The sequence below is a fragment of the Myodes glareolus genome, chromosome 15 (assembly GCF_982192425.1).
Source record: "Myodes glareolus chromosome 15, mMyoGla1.1, whole genome shotgun sequence".
Lineage (NCBI taxonomy): Eukaryota > Metazoa > Chordata > Mammalia > Rodentia > Cricetidae > Myodes > Myodes glareolus.
In genome coordinates this window covers 39,619,072-39,635,876 of record NC_142040.1, presented here as the reverse complement: position 1 = coordinate 39,635,876, position 16,805 = coordinate 39,619,072, and the positions used below count along the sequence as shown (strand labels likewise).

Below are 16,805 nucleotides of genomic sequence, written 5' to 3'. Positions count from 1 at the left end.
TCTCCACAGAACACGGTCTCCACAGAACACTGTCTCCACAGAACACGGTCTCCAAAGAACACAGTTTCCACAGAACACAGTCTCCACAGAACATGGTCTCCACAGAACACTGTCTCCACAGAACACGGTCTCCAAAGAACACAGTTTCCACAGAACACAGTCTCCACAGAACATGGTCTCCACAGAACACTGTCTCCCATAGGCAATACAGAGCTCGTTCTTCTTTTTATTGCCTGCTACCTTCTTAGGAAAGGTTCTTCACAAGAGTGACTCAATCTGACGTCTATATTGAGGAAGACATCAGATTATTTTGAAGGCATTTCACTCTGTCGTTCATATCAAGGAAGGCCTCAGATTATTCTGAGCAAATTATTTGTGACAGTTTGAATCAACTTTATTCCTGACACCATCAATCTGCCATAACATTTTTTTTCTAGTTTTGAGCCAATCTCTTGCTTTTTGAGTAGAAATGTATTTAGAGTTAGACTCGGTATTGACCTATAAGGTCTTCCTAGGCACACCTAAGATGAAATGTATATTGATAATAACTTTTTATTTCAGATAAAAGAAACACAATGGAAACTGAGAATAGGAAGAAAAGAAAGGTAGTTGAGGGACGGTGGGGCTCCTAGAACTCCTTCTCTACAAAAGATCAGCAAAAGTGCAGTTTACCAAGCACCTGCAACCTGCAGGACGTATACGGGAGCACCACCAGTATTCAACACTCAGAGATTCATTCAGTAGAGCACCAGCAGCCACAACGGCAAGAGAGCATGCGTGCACAGCTGTACCTTATGATCCCGCCTATGTTTGGGTAGAAACAGGCCATGGTCACTCCAGCTCCCACAATAATTAAATTAAGAATCAGCACGTGGAAAATGCTAGAAGGTAAAAGAGAGTTTATATGAAAGAAAAGATATAAAATAGGTAAGTTATAATCAATTTTAGGACAATTAAAATTCATTCTTTTCACCTTTCAAATGATTGTCTTTAATTTGCCAACAAAACTGAAATATACTGCTCAATGCTGGTAATGAGACAGTGAAATTGGCCTTTTTATCCAGTTCTATAAAAAGGCCAATTTCACAGGTACAAACTAGCAGTATGTAGTAGAGTGCACATTCTATCTATAATTTTACTTGGGATATCTTGAGAAAGCAAAACCATGAAGAAATCTATTAAGGTACTCATAAAAAAATAAGAAAATTGTAGATCGAGAAAATCGCCAGTTTACCTGAAAGAATATAGTAAAAATTATTAAAAATAGCATCATTATTTATGTAGATGAACAAGAATTATGTAAATAATTTGGAAAAAAGCTAGTTGGGTTTTAACTAAACAAGAAAATCTAAAGAAAAAAGTTAGAGGGTAGGAATGTATGGGGGAGAATATTATCAAAATATGAAAAAGTAAGGGAAATTATTTATGCCAGTAGGTAGTTGTCATACATCTTGATAAGTCACAGAGATATTAGGAATCGAGATGTTATTATTCACCTAGACTTTCAACCTTCAACTTGCTGAACCTTAGTTGTTTTACTAGAAGAAAAACTTGTTTATTTTCCAAAGTAGCAGCTGGTTCTCAAAGTGTGACCGTGAACTCTGTTTCAGGAAGCCTTTGAGGTAAGCACTCTTGCCATACAGTACCGGACATGTATGCTTTACAAAAGCAACACAGAAGGGCAAAGGCACTGTCTGTGTTCTAGGATGGAGTTTTCACTGCCAACATTTTCAAGAGAAAATAGAACAAGAAAAAATTATTAACAACTTTGTTCACGAGAAGGGTGGGGATATGACTCAGCGGGGCTTTTACCCAACATGCTCCAGGCCGTGGGATTGATTTCTACCACACATGGCGTAAAAGGAGCACAGCTCCGTTTATTGGGTCTTCTCCTTGGAGTATATATCTTTTTTTACTATTCTATGTGATCAAATGGGAAACAATCAAGAAAATATGCACACTTGAATACACGGATGTCTCAAGCAAAATCAGCTATCAGCAGGGGTGGGCCAAACTCCTGATAGTCTCAGCAATGCTTCCCTTCCTCTAAATGCAGCCAAACAGCAGGCATCCCCACTTGTTGATGAACTGACATCTCCTTTAAATGAATGTTGGTGAGTTTGCCATCTAAGGAAAACAAAAGGCAATATTTGTTGCCGATAGTGACAACTGAGTTTTCAAATAAAAAGTGGGATTTGGGGGAACTTGGCAAACTGTGAGTTTGATGGCTGCATTAGCCCAGAAATTCATCTCTCACTGGGCTTATTTTATTTTGGTGAAACAAATACAGTAGAGTTAACAGAGTAACAAACAGAAACTCCGTATTTTCTGAACGCCAAAGTTCTAGGATAGAAGTGTTACAACTGTAGCTTGCTACTCATCAATGTACAAGAGGACACTGTATCAATGTAGCAAGGACACCTGGTAGCTCTTGACTTGAATTGTTTCATGAGGGGACAGGCTGCTAACAGCAGCTGTTACTCTTTTTTAGTACGGTAGCATAAATATAATGTTTTCCTATGTTATATTCATAAATTTTCTTCCTTTAAAATATTTATTCCACTCACACCTACAATCCCACCATTTGAAAGTCTGAGGTGGGATCATGAGTTCACCCAACACCTCCCCTCCCAAAGCTAATATATTCCCAATAAAATATGGCTGTGTACTTTTTGTAACATTTACTGTAAGGGTTAACCTGGGGATTGCGAGACATCTTCAGGGAATCCTGAAAACACATGATGTCCCATGGAAATTTCTCTTGGATAAGGGTAACTACCTGAACAGATCTTATTCAAAAGGATGCACAATTCCTCTAGGCCCATTAAGAGGCTAGAACTGCCATAGCAATTCAAACTTGCTATGTATGAAATAAGAACTTAAACTCATTCTACACCTCACCTTCAATTCTACACAACTTATCATTTCTATAGAAATGTACAGCTATTAATAAACATATGTGTATTGACATCAATAACTAAAAGTATTATCTCTCTTGAGCATCCCAGCAACATAGGTTCTAAGTGCTATGCACTTCTTATCAAGGTGTCCTTAGTAGCAGTTAAATCCTCACATAGATAATAATAGACATCAGAGCTAATTGACTCTCCTGGAAGGAACGGACACCAAATTGTCCCAGTCAAGGGAGTGGCATCTCTATTTAAAGCTCTTCTGGGAAAAGGACCCTGTGATCTATCCTTAGTAACCACTTTCATTAGGCAAAATTGTTTTTTATAGCAAAAGGATCAGTCAAACTTTAAACTGACCTGTTTGCACAGTCATTTGTTGCTTGGCACATCTTGCTGGTCAAGAGAAGAGCCCTTACCTAGGATAAACGTCACCGAAGATATGGCCCAAGAGCTGAACACGGGCCAAGTAGCCTAAGAGTGGGTAGACGGTCATCATCTGGAACAGCAGGAATATCCTTGCAATGAAGGACAGGATGTCACCGCTAGGGAAGTTGTCTAAGAAGTTCTAATCCAAGAAAGACAATGGAGTCATGTCAACACTCAATGCAGCACATTCAAATCCACAACATTTTCGGCTTACTGTGAACACAGGCAGTTTATGAACTGATACCTGTCTCCAAACTGCTCGCTAACTATTTGTCAGGAGGTGAGTACAGAAACCAAAATTACATATTTAGAAACTGATAAACCATTGAAACTGGCATATTCTGTTTTATAAAAATTCTGGTCTGAAAACGACAACATTTAAAACAATAAAGAAAACCTTGCTCTTCACAACAGACAGACCAAGAAACACAGCTCTAAACAGTTCATATGCATAAGTAAATTTGCTCCTGATTTATTTAAGCAGCAATTTAATTTCAGTGGCTTTGTATCTTTACTATAGTTCTGCTTGTCCTCACTGACCCCAGCACTTCAAAGAGTGTGCATGGTGAGAGCGCATTGTCACCTGGTGCCACCAGGGCTTGCAGGCTAGCGCTAAGTAGAAAGGATTTACTTTTACACGTTGGCTCGTTTTCTACATTTCAGTTTGGTATCTGAAAAAGTTAATAACTCAGAATTAAATTTTCCCTTCCAACTATGAATACCACAAACATTCCTATTCTCAGGGGAGTCGGCTTTATGTGGGATTATTCATATCAGGAAAATTTCAGCCAACACTTGGCTGCCAGAGAAATTCCCCAAACAGCACAATGACGAGGAGAACATTCTCGGCTACCACACAGCAGAGAACACTACCAGCACTGCTAAAATACACCTTGTAACTGGTTTCAAACATGATCACTGGACTCCTAGCGGGGTTTCCTCTGGCGAGGAAATCATCTGTGAAATGCTGTTCTTCATGAGAAACTCTTTAGTGCTCAAGATGTTACTATTTGTAAATCTCACTACAACTCTTAGAGAGGGATTTCTCTCTTACTGTTCCCCAGCTCTCATGTTTTAATAGCTAAATAGTCTGCTTTGTTTTGCTCCTTTTCACTCAGTCTCTAAACTAGAGTTCTATAGGTGAATCAAAACTGGTTCATCCAGGACGTTTCCACAAGTAAGCTGTGGAAAATCAGGGACTTCAGTGGATTCTAGGCGGAGGCTTTAGAAACCCATGTGAACACTGGTGTACACAAAGAGAAGTGCGTGTACGTGAGAGAGGTCATCTGAGCACTACAAGTTGCGGGGTATGCAAAGCTTACTCCAGAAGTTATCAAATGGAGCCTGCATGTGTTGTGACTGCGTGCAAGAGAAATTAGAAACGTGGACAGGATGGGGAAGGTAGAGGTGGCATTCAAGTCCAGGCCTGACTGATCTTGCTCCTGTATTGTTTTCCCTGCGACACACACAGAGTCACATAGGTATACACAGTGCCTTACCTGCTCAATACAATCTTTGGATAATGGAGGTGAAGGAAATGAGGCAAAAACCAGGAAACCAATATAGAGATAAGTCAATGTCACCAGCATATAAGCAATGCACAGGTCTCTCACCTATAAATAAACACAGAATAAAATGCTCACTCAGCATGAAGACATTTACAGTAAGTCTACTTAAGCACACTAAGTAAGGAGTCTGACAAATAAATACAAATTTATCTTCTTATTTTGTATGTGTCTGTATACTTCCTACCTAATTTTCACAGAATGCAATATATATATATATATATATAATTTTATACACACACACACACAATTACTCTATTAGTTTTTCTTTTTAACTTGTCTGGAGTATGTAGACCAAGCTACTTGTTAGAAGACTTTGGCAGCTAATATAAACTGTGGTTCTAATTTAATTTCAAAAGGTAATGCTTGCCAAATTAAAAAAAAACTTAATTATAATAAAAAAGACAACAAGAAAGTCTAAGCCACTTTTGGTTTGACCTATGAAATTTTAAAGATTCTTTTTTAGTAAATTAGCTTATATCATCAAAGTATGTGTAGGCCATGGGAGTAGAGCATATTAAAATATGTTTATTAAAGAAGGAACACCAGTTGAAGAGTAGACAAGTACGCTTTAAAGACAAGCTTTAAAAACTTAAACAGTAAACAAAAGGATATTTAAAAAGCAGCTGTTCAAATAGCTGTCCAAAGCAGTCGGCAAACAAACAACATTATTAAATAAAGCAGCCTACTTTCTTCCTCTGCTGTTCCCACCCTCCCCAGTCTTGCAAAATAAAAAGCTCTAAGAGACTGAGAGCAGCCAGCTGTTAGATCCAAACACAGCAGATTCCACAGCTGGCAAATGGTCTCCATTACCACTTAAGTTACAGCCAAACAATTCAACACAGCTAAATTGTAGCCACAGGCCTATTCATTTGAGATAGAAATGACGTGAAAGCTAGGAAAACAGATTAGAAACAAATTATATGCAGTTTTTAAGTTTGATAACATAGTAAGAGTGGTCAGACACTTGGAATTAGGGACCGTTTTGGATTTTTCTGGATGACTCCTAAAATGGGCTGAAGCAACAGCAGCGCTTTATAAACTTGAGATTCATAATCTGGCTGAAGAGTAAACAAGAGCCCATGAGAGACCTTAAGGTCAGGTCTAAACTGACATTCAGTTAGAAAACAAACCAGGGATGCAGGATCAGACATGAGACAGTGGGGAGGCCTCTGAGCTAGAGGTTTATGCAAATCAGTACCAGCTCTTTCAGAACTCCCTGAGAGTTTAGGAAAGGGGCTTCGAAATCTTTTCTTCTCGTTCATGAAGCTCCAGGACTCAGTTCCGGCTAGCATTCTGTTTCCCCTGGGGTTGTGTCTCACTCTTGCGTGGGATGCGCAAAAACAAATCAAGAAAGGTCTATTTTCATATCAAAAAGCAGTTGGCCTCAATTACAACATTTCAAAGGCATTCCAGTCTCCGCCTATTTGAGCTGGCTCAAGAATTAAGACAACCTTATTCAAAAAGTGATTTATTATCTTTATGTGTGTGTGTGTGTGTGTGTTTGTGGGTGCATGTGAGTGCTGGCGCCCAAGGATACCCCTGAAGCTGGAGTTACAGGTGATTGTGGGCTACCTAACATGGGTGGTGGGAATAGAACCCCAGTCTTCTGAGAAAGCAGTACCCGCTCTTAATTGGTAACCATTTGGCCAGCCCAAAATAGCCCCCTTAAGGAAAGAAAATCTTGGGGGGCCGGGGAAATGAGGCCTGGAGTTCACCTCTCCACAAGCCCATGGCAGTAACAAGTGGCCTGTAATTCCAGCCTTGGAAGGGAGAGATGGGATCCCTGGAGCAACGTGACTGGCAGGACTAGTCAGATCCGTGGGCTCTGGGTTTGACTGAGAGAAAGTCTGCCTCAGTGAGGCAGTAAGAACAATTGAAGATGATTTCCAACTTCAACCTTGAGCTCCACATGCCCATACATATGCATAACACACACACACACACACACAGAGAGAGAGAGAGAGAGAGAGAGGGAGAGAGAGAGAGAGAGAGAGAGAGAGAAGACAGAGAAAGCGAGAAGGGAAGGATTTCACTGACAGTCTGTAACTCACGTACCATCTGACTGTATTACTTTAGTCCAGATTTCTGTAAAACACGCACCTAGGTGAAATTTCAGGAGACGATTCCAAGGCTATGGTGCCAGGGTCTCCCAGCAAAGCAGCTCCCTCCCTGCTTCCTCCTTCTCAGAGCATTAGCCAAATGCAGTAATGCGAATGTTCTAATCGCCATTAACTTTTATTATAAAAACGATCCACTTAAAAAAGATTTATTACTATTATTAATTTTTTAAATTATGTGTGTGTATGTGTGTGTGTGTGTGTGTGTGCATGTGCACAGGAGCCCAGGTGTCCACAGAGGTAAGAAGAGGGTGTTGGATTCCTTGGAGCTAGACTTACAAGTAGTTGTGAGCTGCAAAATGTGGGTGCAGGGAACTAAATTTCGGCTCTCTGCAAGAATAGTTCACACACTTAAAGGTTGAGTCATTGTTCAACCTTTAAGTTCCCAAAATAATCAATTTTTTGAAAAAAGTTCTTGAGTGGAAAGATGTCCCTTGACATCAAAAAAAAATAGCCAAGTTTAATACTTTATCATAATTTTTTCTCTAGATAGATTTATACCACTGGGCTAAGAGGTGCTGGAGACAATGATTGTGTCTTTTTTGTCTTACATTCCCAATGGACAACACTGGAAATAGCAGAAACTTGTAAGATAAAATGTAGGCATGACCTGGCAGCCAGTCTACCTGGTACACCGTGTTTCTAAACAAGAAGCACGGCACACCATGCCCCAGCAGCTGGAACACTGACCTCAGAAGTAGCGTTAGTAACTGGTAGCTGGCCGTGGACAAGCCTGCACTCTCCATGTCTCTCCCCATAGAGACCCTGGTGTTCTGCGCGCTCACCATCCAATCCAAGGTAACGTGCTAAGCAATCACAGTCCATTGGCTTCCACTGTGTAAGTAGTCGCTCACATGCAATAAAGCACACGCTGTTCCCTGAAACAGCCTCGAGTGGTTCTTCTCCACGCCCTTTACCCACCTGGGCATTGTGCTCTTGTCAGGCAACACCCTGGTAGTGATGGCAGGGACTCAATACAGATAAACTATCCACATCTGTTAACTACTTCTAGATGCCGGCATCTGTGCTAAGCACGGCCTGCCATTTCATCTGGGCCTCATAAACCCTATAAGGTAGCTGCAGTTCGTTTCCTCACAGACGAGTGTAAGTCACAAAACTTACATGGTGAGGGGTTTGGTGAAGTCAATATCCAGCCTCCAAACAAGGTCTTTCTGGTGCCAAACTGTGTGCACTTAGCTACAATGATGAAAGGTTTACTAGGTTCCAGGTATTTAAACCATATTTAACAATGAAAAAGAGAGGCAAAAAGGAGTAACAAAGACTTGAACATGAAAGCATAACTAGAGATCCAAGAAAACAAACGCCTGTGAGGATAGCTTTGTTATGAGTACTCAACACTCATTCATTTTAGCCCAGACAGGAGCTGGGTATCTGTTTTCATATGGAAGCACTGAGAGAGAGGATTCTCTACAGCAGTCTGAGTCTGTGGGTCAAATCTACACCACCCATTTGTTTATCTATTGTCTGTAGCTGCTTTCATGCCACAGCAGCAGGACTGGGAAGCTGTAACAAGAACGTATAGCCTGTAAAGTCTAAAAGAGTTACCATGTAAAAGTTTCATATGCTGACCACTCATCTATAATTTAATCTTAAAAATTAAGATGCAGAAACAAATCGTAAATAAAATAAAAGTGCATCAAACATTGGTTAGAGTTTATCCTTAGGAAATATCAAGGCCAGTTTCTCAGTTAACTACTCACATTATTTTCTTGGTTCTTGTTGTTTTTCAAGAGTGTGATAATACAATTGTGGATAAAGAAAGCAAGAGTAAGCACTCCGGTCAGCTGTGGAAACTCAAATCTTATCTCTGGGAGAAAAAGAAACAAAAACAACAAGCAGAAAATGAGTATTAGCACCCACTAATCATCAGTTTTCTCTTATATCATCACTACCATCTTCATCATCATTGCCCCAGGGAATAAGAAAATTCAAAGCATTTATAAAGTCCCTCAAGGTGAGCATTACTAAGTCAAAGCACTTGGAAGAGAAAGAAACGGAATTAAGGGATGTACATTCTGTGACTTCCTCTCAGTTATCTCTAGCTGAGGTCCCACATCTAGATTTAAATTCAGGGTCTGTCTAGGACTAAAATCTTCCAGTCTCCTAATACCTGAGCTTATCGGGAAAGTTCCTCTGGAAAAGGAATCACAGGGGAGAAATAGCTACTTAAGAGTCTTGGTGACAAATCTACAATCCTGGTTAACTGAGATACAGCTTGCAGTGGGATACAGTATTTAAAAAGTGTGCTGTGTTGGACTCAAGCAGCATGCCAAGTGTAATTTGCTCTTGTTTTTTAAAGTACACATAAACAACTGTACAGTATGTGCTCAAGAAAAGATGTTGATAAAAATGGCTATCTCTGGTTGACAAGATTTATTTTAAATATAACCATTTAATTGTCTATAATAAATACAGTTATTTAAAAAATAGTATTCTATCTAGAACCACCGTTTGGAGGCAGGTAATAAGTAAATGAAACAATTAGCTAATGTGGAATCAGGCTACAGTTTACTTAGCAATATTGGTAGGTCTAGGCAAAGCAAGAGGCTAAGCAGAGAGCCCTCTCAGGGACAGCCTGGGGTAAAGAGCGGAACCGCAGCAAAGGTCTCCCGGCTCTCCGCTGCGCTGGTTCAGGAAAGGAAGTGTGGCCACTAAGAATCAACCACCAGCTCTAAAGACAATCAGAAGGTAAGGCCAATAAAAGTATATGGTTTTGCTTTCTGTCTGTTTGCTTTTTCTCACTGTCTCAGCCTCCTGAGTTCAGTACTCAGGTTACAAGCATGAATCATGATGCCTGGCTTATTCTGTTTGCTATACTTCCTGCCTGTCAACTTTCGTCTATAATTTTTTTTAATCTCTAAATGCAATTCATAATATAGGTAAATTCTTCCTGTTAGTTTTTGAAAATTTTTTTTTTAGTAATAACGAAATTACACCCAATAAACTGAGATCACCACTAGTTAACAACAGCATTACACATCACAATGACAAAAGCACTATTTTTGAAAATGATGACAAAATCATGTGTAGATGGATTTACTTGCTGATATTTTTAACAGAGAAATAACTGACAAACTCTTTAGCTGGGATCCAAAGTAAAGCAGCTAAGTAGGAAAAAGAAATCACCAATCATAGTGGTTCATGCCTGTAATCTTAGCACTTGGGAGGCTGAGTCTGGGGCCAGGCTGGGCTATTCCAGATTAGCCTGGGCCAAAGGGAGATCCTGTCTCAAAAGGCTGCCCTGCCCCATCAACATCTTTGTATATAATAACGGGTTAAAAGCTGTAAGAAAACAAATGAAATGATCCTACCCATATTAGCAAAACCGACATTAGTTTGGCCTAAGATTACTTTCATTTTTACGTATATTAAAGTACTCTGACATATACCGTGGAAGGACAACATGCAGTCTCCCTTTAAGCGAGAACCTAAGCAAGGTTGTTAGCTGATAGTTTCTGGCTGCAGCCGTCTGATGTCTGCTGCCCTGATCCTACACCGGTCATATTCCCACTGGACAGCTACTAGCCAACCCTGAGCTTGTGGTGCATTAGCGTTTGGGCACATTTGTGTAACCTAGACCATTCTAGAGGCAATATTTGCATTGAGGGTCATAGTGGCTGGCCAGGACTTTCTGAATTTATTTCTGTTGAATCCATTTCTTTCTCTTCTTTTCCTTTCTACATATCCCAACCAAGCTTAGTCCTGCTCCTAATCCTTTAATTTTGCAGACATGCTGCCCTTCTACATGTCCTCTCTTCAGACCCCATTCTGGTACCTGCTTACTGTGGAACTGAAACCCATCCAGCTGGAAGTGGATGAGAAAATGGGATTTGAGGGATTTGACTGGCATCGAAAGGATTTGAGCCCTGGATCACTCAGTATCAAGTTTTCAGTTATCTGTGCTGTTTATGTTAGATCCTAAGGTTCTTTTTTTTGTTTTGAGTTGGGATCTCATGTAGCCCAGGCTAGCCTCCAACACTGCTATATACTTGAGAATGACCTTGAACTTCATGATCCTCCTGTATCTACCTCTCTGCAATTAGAGGCATGTGCCACCATACTCAGTTTTATGCAGTGTTGAGGACCAAATCCAAGGCCTCTTGCAAGCAAGCCTTGGATGAATAGCGGAACCCCAGCCTGAAAGGTTCTGACAGTGTTCCCCTGTTGACCGAGAGTGACTGGAAGGAGGGAAGCACTCCTGACCTCATCCTTTTGTGGGTAGCATTTCATCATGGCAGCCTCCCTACAAATTCTATTCCCAAGCAGAGCACTGTAGGACTGTTCTTCCTTCTCCCACTGGCCTTCTGAGGACATAAAAGCCTATCTTGCAAGTGTGGGAGGAGGAGGGGAGAGTCATAACTGGCCTTTAGAGTTATATTTAGCTTAAAAGAGAAGGCTTTTCAGTCCAGTTCTTGTTTTTTAGTACTTCCTACCATTTTTTTTCAACAAGTATTCTTTCAATCGAGCCATTCAAATTCTCATAATTTCCTAAGTGAGTCATGTTACTTCAGGCCTTAACTGTGCATGGCATACCTCTGAGAATTCTCCAACTTCTCACTTAGCGATCTCCTTTCGGCCCTTAATAGACTCCTCTGAGATCACTTCTCTGCCTCCTCTTGGATGTGCAATCCCTCTGTACTCTAGTGCCCCCGGGGCACCTCTTTACTTATGATTGTTACTGCACCAATTGTCTTACTGCTCAACTGGATCTCTTGAAGCGCAGTGGGTCATGTTATATACAACATTGTGTGGCATGTAGCAGGAACACTATTGCCAGAACTGAAGGATTCTCAGCCACCAATACGAACAAAATTCTATTTAAAACTGCTTTTAGAGTTGAGATTATTAATTTTCTCTTTGATTGACCTTTTTCATCTCACAGCAATCAACCTGTCTATGACAGCTGATGAACTTGGTCCTTTTCATTAAGGCTTTCGCAATAATTGATTGACACAAATATTTTTTGAGCAATTCTTTAAGAACTGAGATTTTTCAGTGTTGTTAAAATATAACTCATATATGTTTTACTCATGTGAAGCATAAACTTAATTTTTTTAGCATATTCAGATTTGTGTGATTGTAACCACAGTACTTTGTTCCTTTCTAGTGTTGGATAATATTCCACCATATTGATTCATCATACTTTATATACTCACCAGGGACAGACATTGGGTTGCTTCCACTCTTAGCAATTATGAGTAATGAAGTTATAAACACTCCCCCTCTCTTTTTCATATTATGGGGAAATATGTTTAACATGCCTTTTCACAGGATATAACATTTGTGGCATGATTATTCTATTATATTTAAAGAAGACAAGCAACTCACAAAGGGTTGGAAGTTAATTGAGGAAAATACCTGATGTAATCACTGTCCTTTGTGTGGTGTATATGTGCGTGTGTGCGTGCGTGTGTGTGCACCCCCCCCAGAGTAAATTAGAATCTAAAGTCTCTTTGAAGTCAGTTTCAAAGAATTATGAGGACTTTTTTTTTTTTTTGAGACAGGTGTCTGTGGTGGTTTGAAAGAAAATGGCCCCAAAGGGAGAGGCACTATTAGGATGTGTGGCCTTGTTGGAGTTGGTATGGCCTTGTTGGAGGAAGTGTGTCACTGTGGGGTGGGCTTTGAGGTCTCCTATATTAAGCTATGCCACCTGACGTGATGCCATGGTTATGGTGTCTTTTTACAACATAGAAACCCTAACTACGGCAGTCTCACTATGTAGCCCAGGCTGACCTCTAACTTGTGACAATTTCTCTGACTCAGCCTCCTGAGTGCTCCTACAGGTATGAGTCAGTACACCTGGCTCAGAAATGTCATCTTCATTGCAGTTTTCAGTGTACTAATTGTTAAAAGCCTGGCATGGCGGCATACACCTATGGTCTTAGCACTGTGGAGGCAAACACAGGAAAAGCAAGAACTGAAGGCTAGCCTTGGTTACACAGTACACTAGGACAGCCTAGGCTACATGAAATCCTGTCTACACCCTCACAACCCAACCAAACAAAAACTCTTAAAAGTTGAAAAATATTGGGGGTGTGGTTCAGTCACTAATGTGCATGCCAAGGATGAAGACAGAACTGGATTTGGTCATCAGCACTGAATAAACCAGCTGTGGTGGTTGGTGCATGCTTATATTCAACATAGGGATCAGAAGTGCCAAATAGAGTTTTCAGTTTGGATTTGAAAAATCAAGTTTTTAATTTGATGATTGTGATTGAATTCATAGCAAGCCATGGACTGTACTGTGATTAATTTCCTTTTATATAAAAACTTTTCATTGATTCGTTTTTCTGGAAAAAATAATTTTTTCTTTTTAGTTCCTTAGTTATCTAGTTAATACTACTTCCTCCTCAAACTTTTTTCAGGAATTGTAAACTCTTCCTGCTCAGTCTGTACAACACACCGAAAAAGTTTTGGAGTTTGAAAAATTCCACCTAGGAAACACAGCCTGTTACTACAAGTCCCACCCCGCTCCCAAGCCCTCCTATCCCCCTGCAACCTAAGTGGAACTCTGAAACACAGTCTGGCACCTACACAGTAAGGACCAAGAGGTGAGTAACCAGCCACCCAGTGGGATATTCCACTCTCTAGGTCCTCAATACTAAGGCAAAACCCTGAGCCCCTCCCTCCCTCACTTGCCTCAGCTTCTCTAGCCAGCCAGCATGTGAGTTTCCTGCTGGGAGCTGCTTCAGAATCCCTGAGACACAGACAGGGACAGTACAGATCACACCAAGAACAGTTTCCAAGATACAGACAGACACTGTAAGGATTGGACCATGACACAAAGCACAGCGGGTGTCAACTAAAGGAAGAGATGGGTAGGCACCAATGCAAGAATTCATCCAACAACCTAAAAAACAACATGGTAATGCCAGAACCCAGTGGTCATACAACAGGAAGACTTGATCATTCTAACCCAGAAGAAGCAGAAGAAAATGATTTTAAATGTAGCTTTATGAAGATGATGGAGACCTTTAAAGAGGAAAGGAAAACTCCCTTAAGGAAATGGAGGAAAAGACAAACAAAAAATTGGAAGAAATTAATAAATCTCTCAAAGAAACCCAAGAAAAGACAAATAGGTGAAGCAAACAGTTCAAGACTTGAAGTCTGAAATAAAGGCAATAAAGAAAACACAAACTGGATATGGAAAATCTGGGTAAACGAATGGAAACTACAGAGGCAATCATAATCAACAGAATACAAGAAATGGAAGACAGAATCTCAGGGGTTGAAGATACTATAGAGAAAATAAATTCATTGGACAATGAAAACATTAAATCCAACAAATTCTTAACATAATACATCCAGGAAATCTGGGACACCTTGAAAAGACCAAACCTAAGAATAATAGGGATAGAAGAAGGAGAAGAACTCCAGCCCAAAGGCACAGAAAATGTATTCAATACAACAACAGAAGAAAACTTTCCCAACCTCAAGAAGGATATCCCTATCAAGATACAAGAAGCTTACAGAACACCAAATAGAGTAGATTAAAAAAAAAGCCCCCACCCACCGTATAATAATCAAAACACAAAACACACAGAATAAAGAAAGAGTATTAAGAGCTGCAAAGGAAAAAGGTCAAGTAACATAAAGGTAGACCTATCAGAATAATGCCTGACTTATCAATGGAAACTATGAAAACCAGAAGGTCCTGTGCAGATGTGCTGCAGACACTAACAGACCATGGATGCAAGCCCAGAGTAGTATATTCAGCAAAGCTTTCAATCACCATCAATGGAGAAAAAAAGATATTCCATAACAAAATCAGATTGAAACAATACCTGTCTACAAATCCAGCACTATAGTAAGTACTAGAAGGAAAAACCCAATCCAAAGAAGGTAACTGCACCCACAAAAACACAGGCAACAGATAACATCACACCAACAAAACCCAAAGAAGGGAAACACACACACTACCACGGAAAAATAACAGGAATTAGCAATCACTGGTCATTTACATCTCTTAAGATCAATTGCCTCAATTCATCTATAAAAAGACACAGGCTAAGAGAATGGATACGAAAGCAGGATCCAGCCCTCTGCTGTGTACAAGAACTACACCTCGACCTCAAAGACAGACATTACCTCAGAGTAAAGGGTTGGGAAAAGATTTTCCAATCAAATGGACCTAAGAAACAAGTGGGTGTAGTTATTCCAATATCTAACAAAATAGACTTCAAACTAAAATAAATCAAAAGAGATGGAAAAGGACACTTTATACTCATAACAAGAACAGTTCATCAAGATGAAGTCTCATTCCTGAACACCTATGCCCCAAATACAATAGCACCCATATATGTAAAAGAAGCATTACTAAAGCTTAAATTGCACATCAAACACCACTCTCCCTAAAATAGTGGGAGACTTCAACACCCCACTCTCCCTAATGGACAGGTCAACCAGATAGAAACCTAACAGAGAAATAAAAGAACTAACAGATATCATGATTCAAATGGAATTAACAGGCATCTATATAACATTCCATCCAAACAAAAAAGAATATACCTTCTTCTCAGCATCTCATGGAACCTTCTCTAAAATTGACCACATACTCGGTAACAAAGCAAACCTCAACGGATACAAAAAAAATGGAGTAACCCCCTGTATCTTATTAGATCACCATGATTTAAAATTAGAATTCAACAAGAACACCAATTGCAGAAAGCCCACCAACACATGGAAATTAAACAATGCTCTATTGAACCACCCACCCCTGGGTCAAGGAAGAAATAAAGAAAGAAATTAAAAACTTCCTACAATTCAATAAAAACGAAGGCACAATGTACTCAAACCTATGGTGCACTATGAAAGCAGTGCTAAGAGGAAAGTTCATAGCACTAAGTGCCCACATAAAGAAAGTGGAGAAATCTCACACTAGTGACTCAACAGCATACCTGAAAGCTCTAGAAGAAAAAAAAGCAGACTCACCCAGGAGGAGTAGAAGACAGGAAATAAACAAATTGAAGGCTGAAAATAAAATAGAAACAAAAGAAACTATACAAAAAACAAATCAACGAAACAAGGAGCTGGATCTTTGAGAAAATCAACAAAATAGACAAACTCTTATCTAAACTAAACAAAAGGCAGGGAGAGAGCATCTAAATTAACAAAATCAGAAACAAAAAGGTGGACATAACAACAGACACTGAGGAAATCCAGAGAATCAGTAGGTCATACTACAAAAACTTGTACTCCACAAAATTGGAAAATGTGAAAGAAATGGACAATTTTCTGGATAGGTATCACATACCAAAATTAACATACCAGGTGGACAATTTAAATAGACCTATAACCTGCAAGGAAATAGAAGCTGTCATCAAAAGTCTCCCAACCAAAAAAAGGCCAGAGCCGGTGGTTTCAGTGCAGAATTCTACCAGAACTTCAAAGAAGAGTTAATACCTATACTCCTCAAAGTGTTCCACATAATAGAAACAGAAGAAACACTGCCAAACTCTTTTTATGAGGCTACAGTCACCCTGATACCAAAACCACACAAAGACTCAATCAAGAAAGAGAATTACAGACCAATCTCACTCATGAACATAGATGCAAAAAAACTCAATAAAATACTGGCAAACTGAATCCAAGAACACATAAAAAAATCATCCACAATGATCAAGTTGGTTTCATTCCAGAGATGCAGGGATGAACCAACATACAAAAATCAGTAAATTCCACCATATAAATAAACGGAAAGGAAAAACCATATGATCATCTCATTAGATGTAGAAAAAGCATTTGACAAAATCCAACATCCCTTC

The 16,805-nt window shown here is 39.7% G+C and overlaps 1 protein-coding gene across 7 annotated transcripts in view; it reads right to left on the bottom strand.

Annotated features, from left to right (window-relative positions):
- Positions 1-16,805, bottom strand: part of Slc38a9 (solute carrier family 38 member 9) — an 84,573-nt gene that overhangs the window by 9,281 nt on the left and 58,487 nt on the right. For 5 of the 7 annotated variants that reach the window (XM_048443022.3, XM_048443023.3, XM_048443027.3 and 2 more), the window contains 4 exons: positions 8,742-8,848; positions 4,835-4,948; positions 3,326-3,474; positions 792-881 (listed from right to left, as the gene is read on the bottom strand). In XM_048443022.3, the coding sequence (XP_048298979.2) occupies positions 792-881; positions 3,326-3,474; positions 4,835-4,948; positions 8,742-8,848 (460 nt within the window). Of the gene's footprint in view, positions 1-791; positions 882-3,266; positions 3,475-4,834; positions 4,949-8,741; positions 8,849-16,805 lie in introns of those variants that run through there. The other 2 variants (XR_007233837.3, XM_087896889.1) reach the window with 2 other exon arrangements.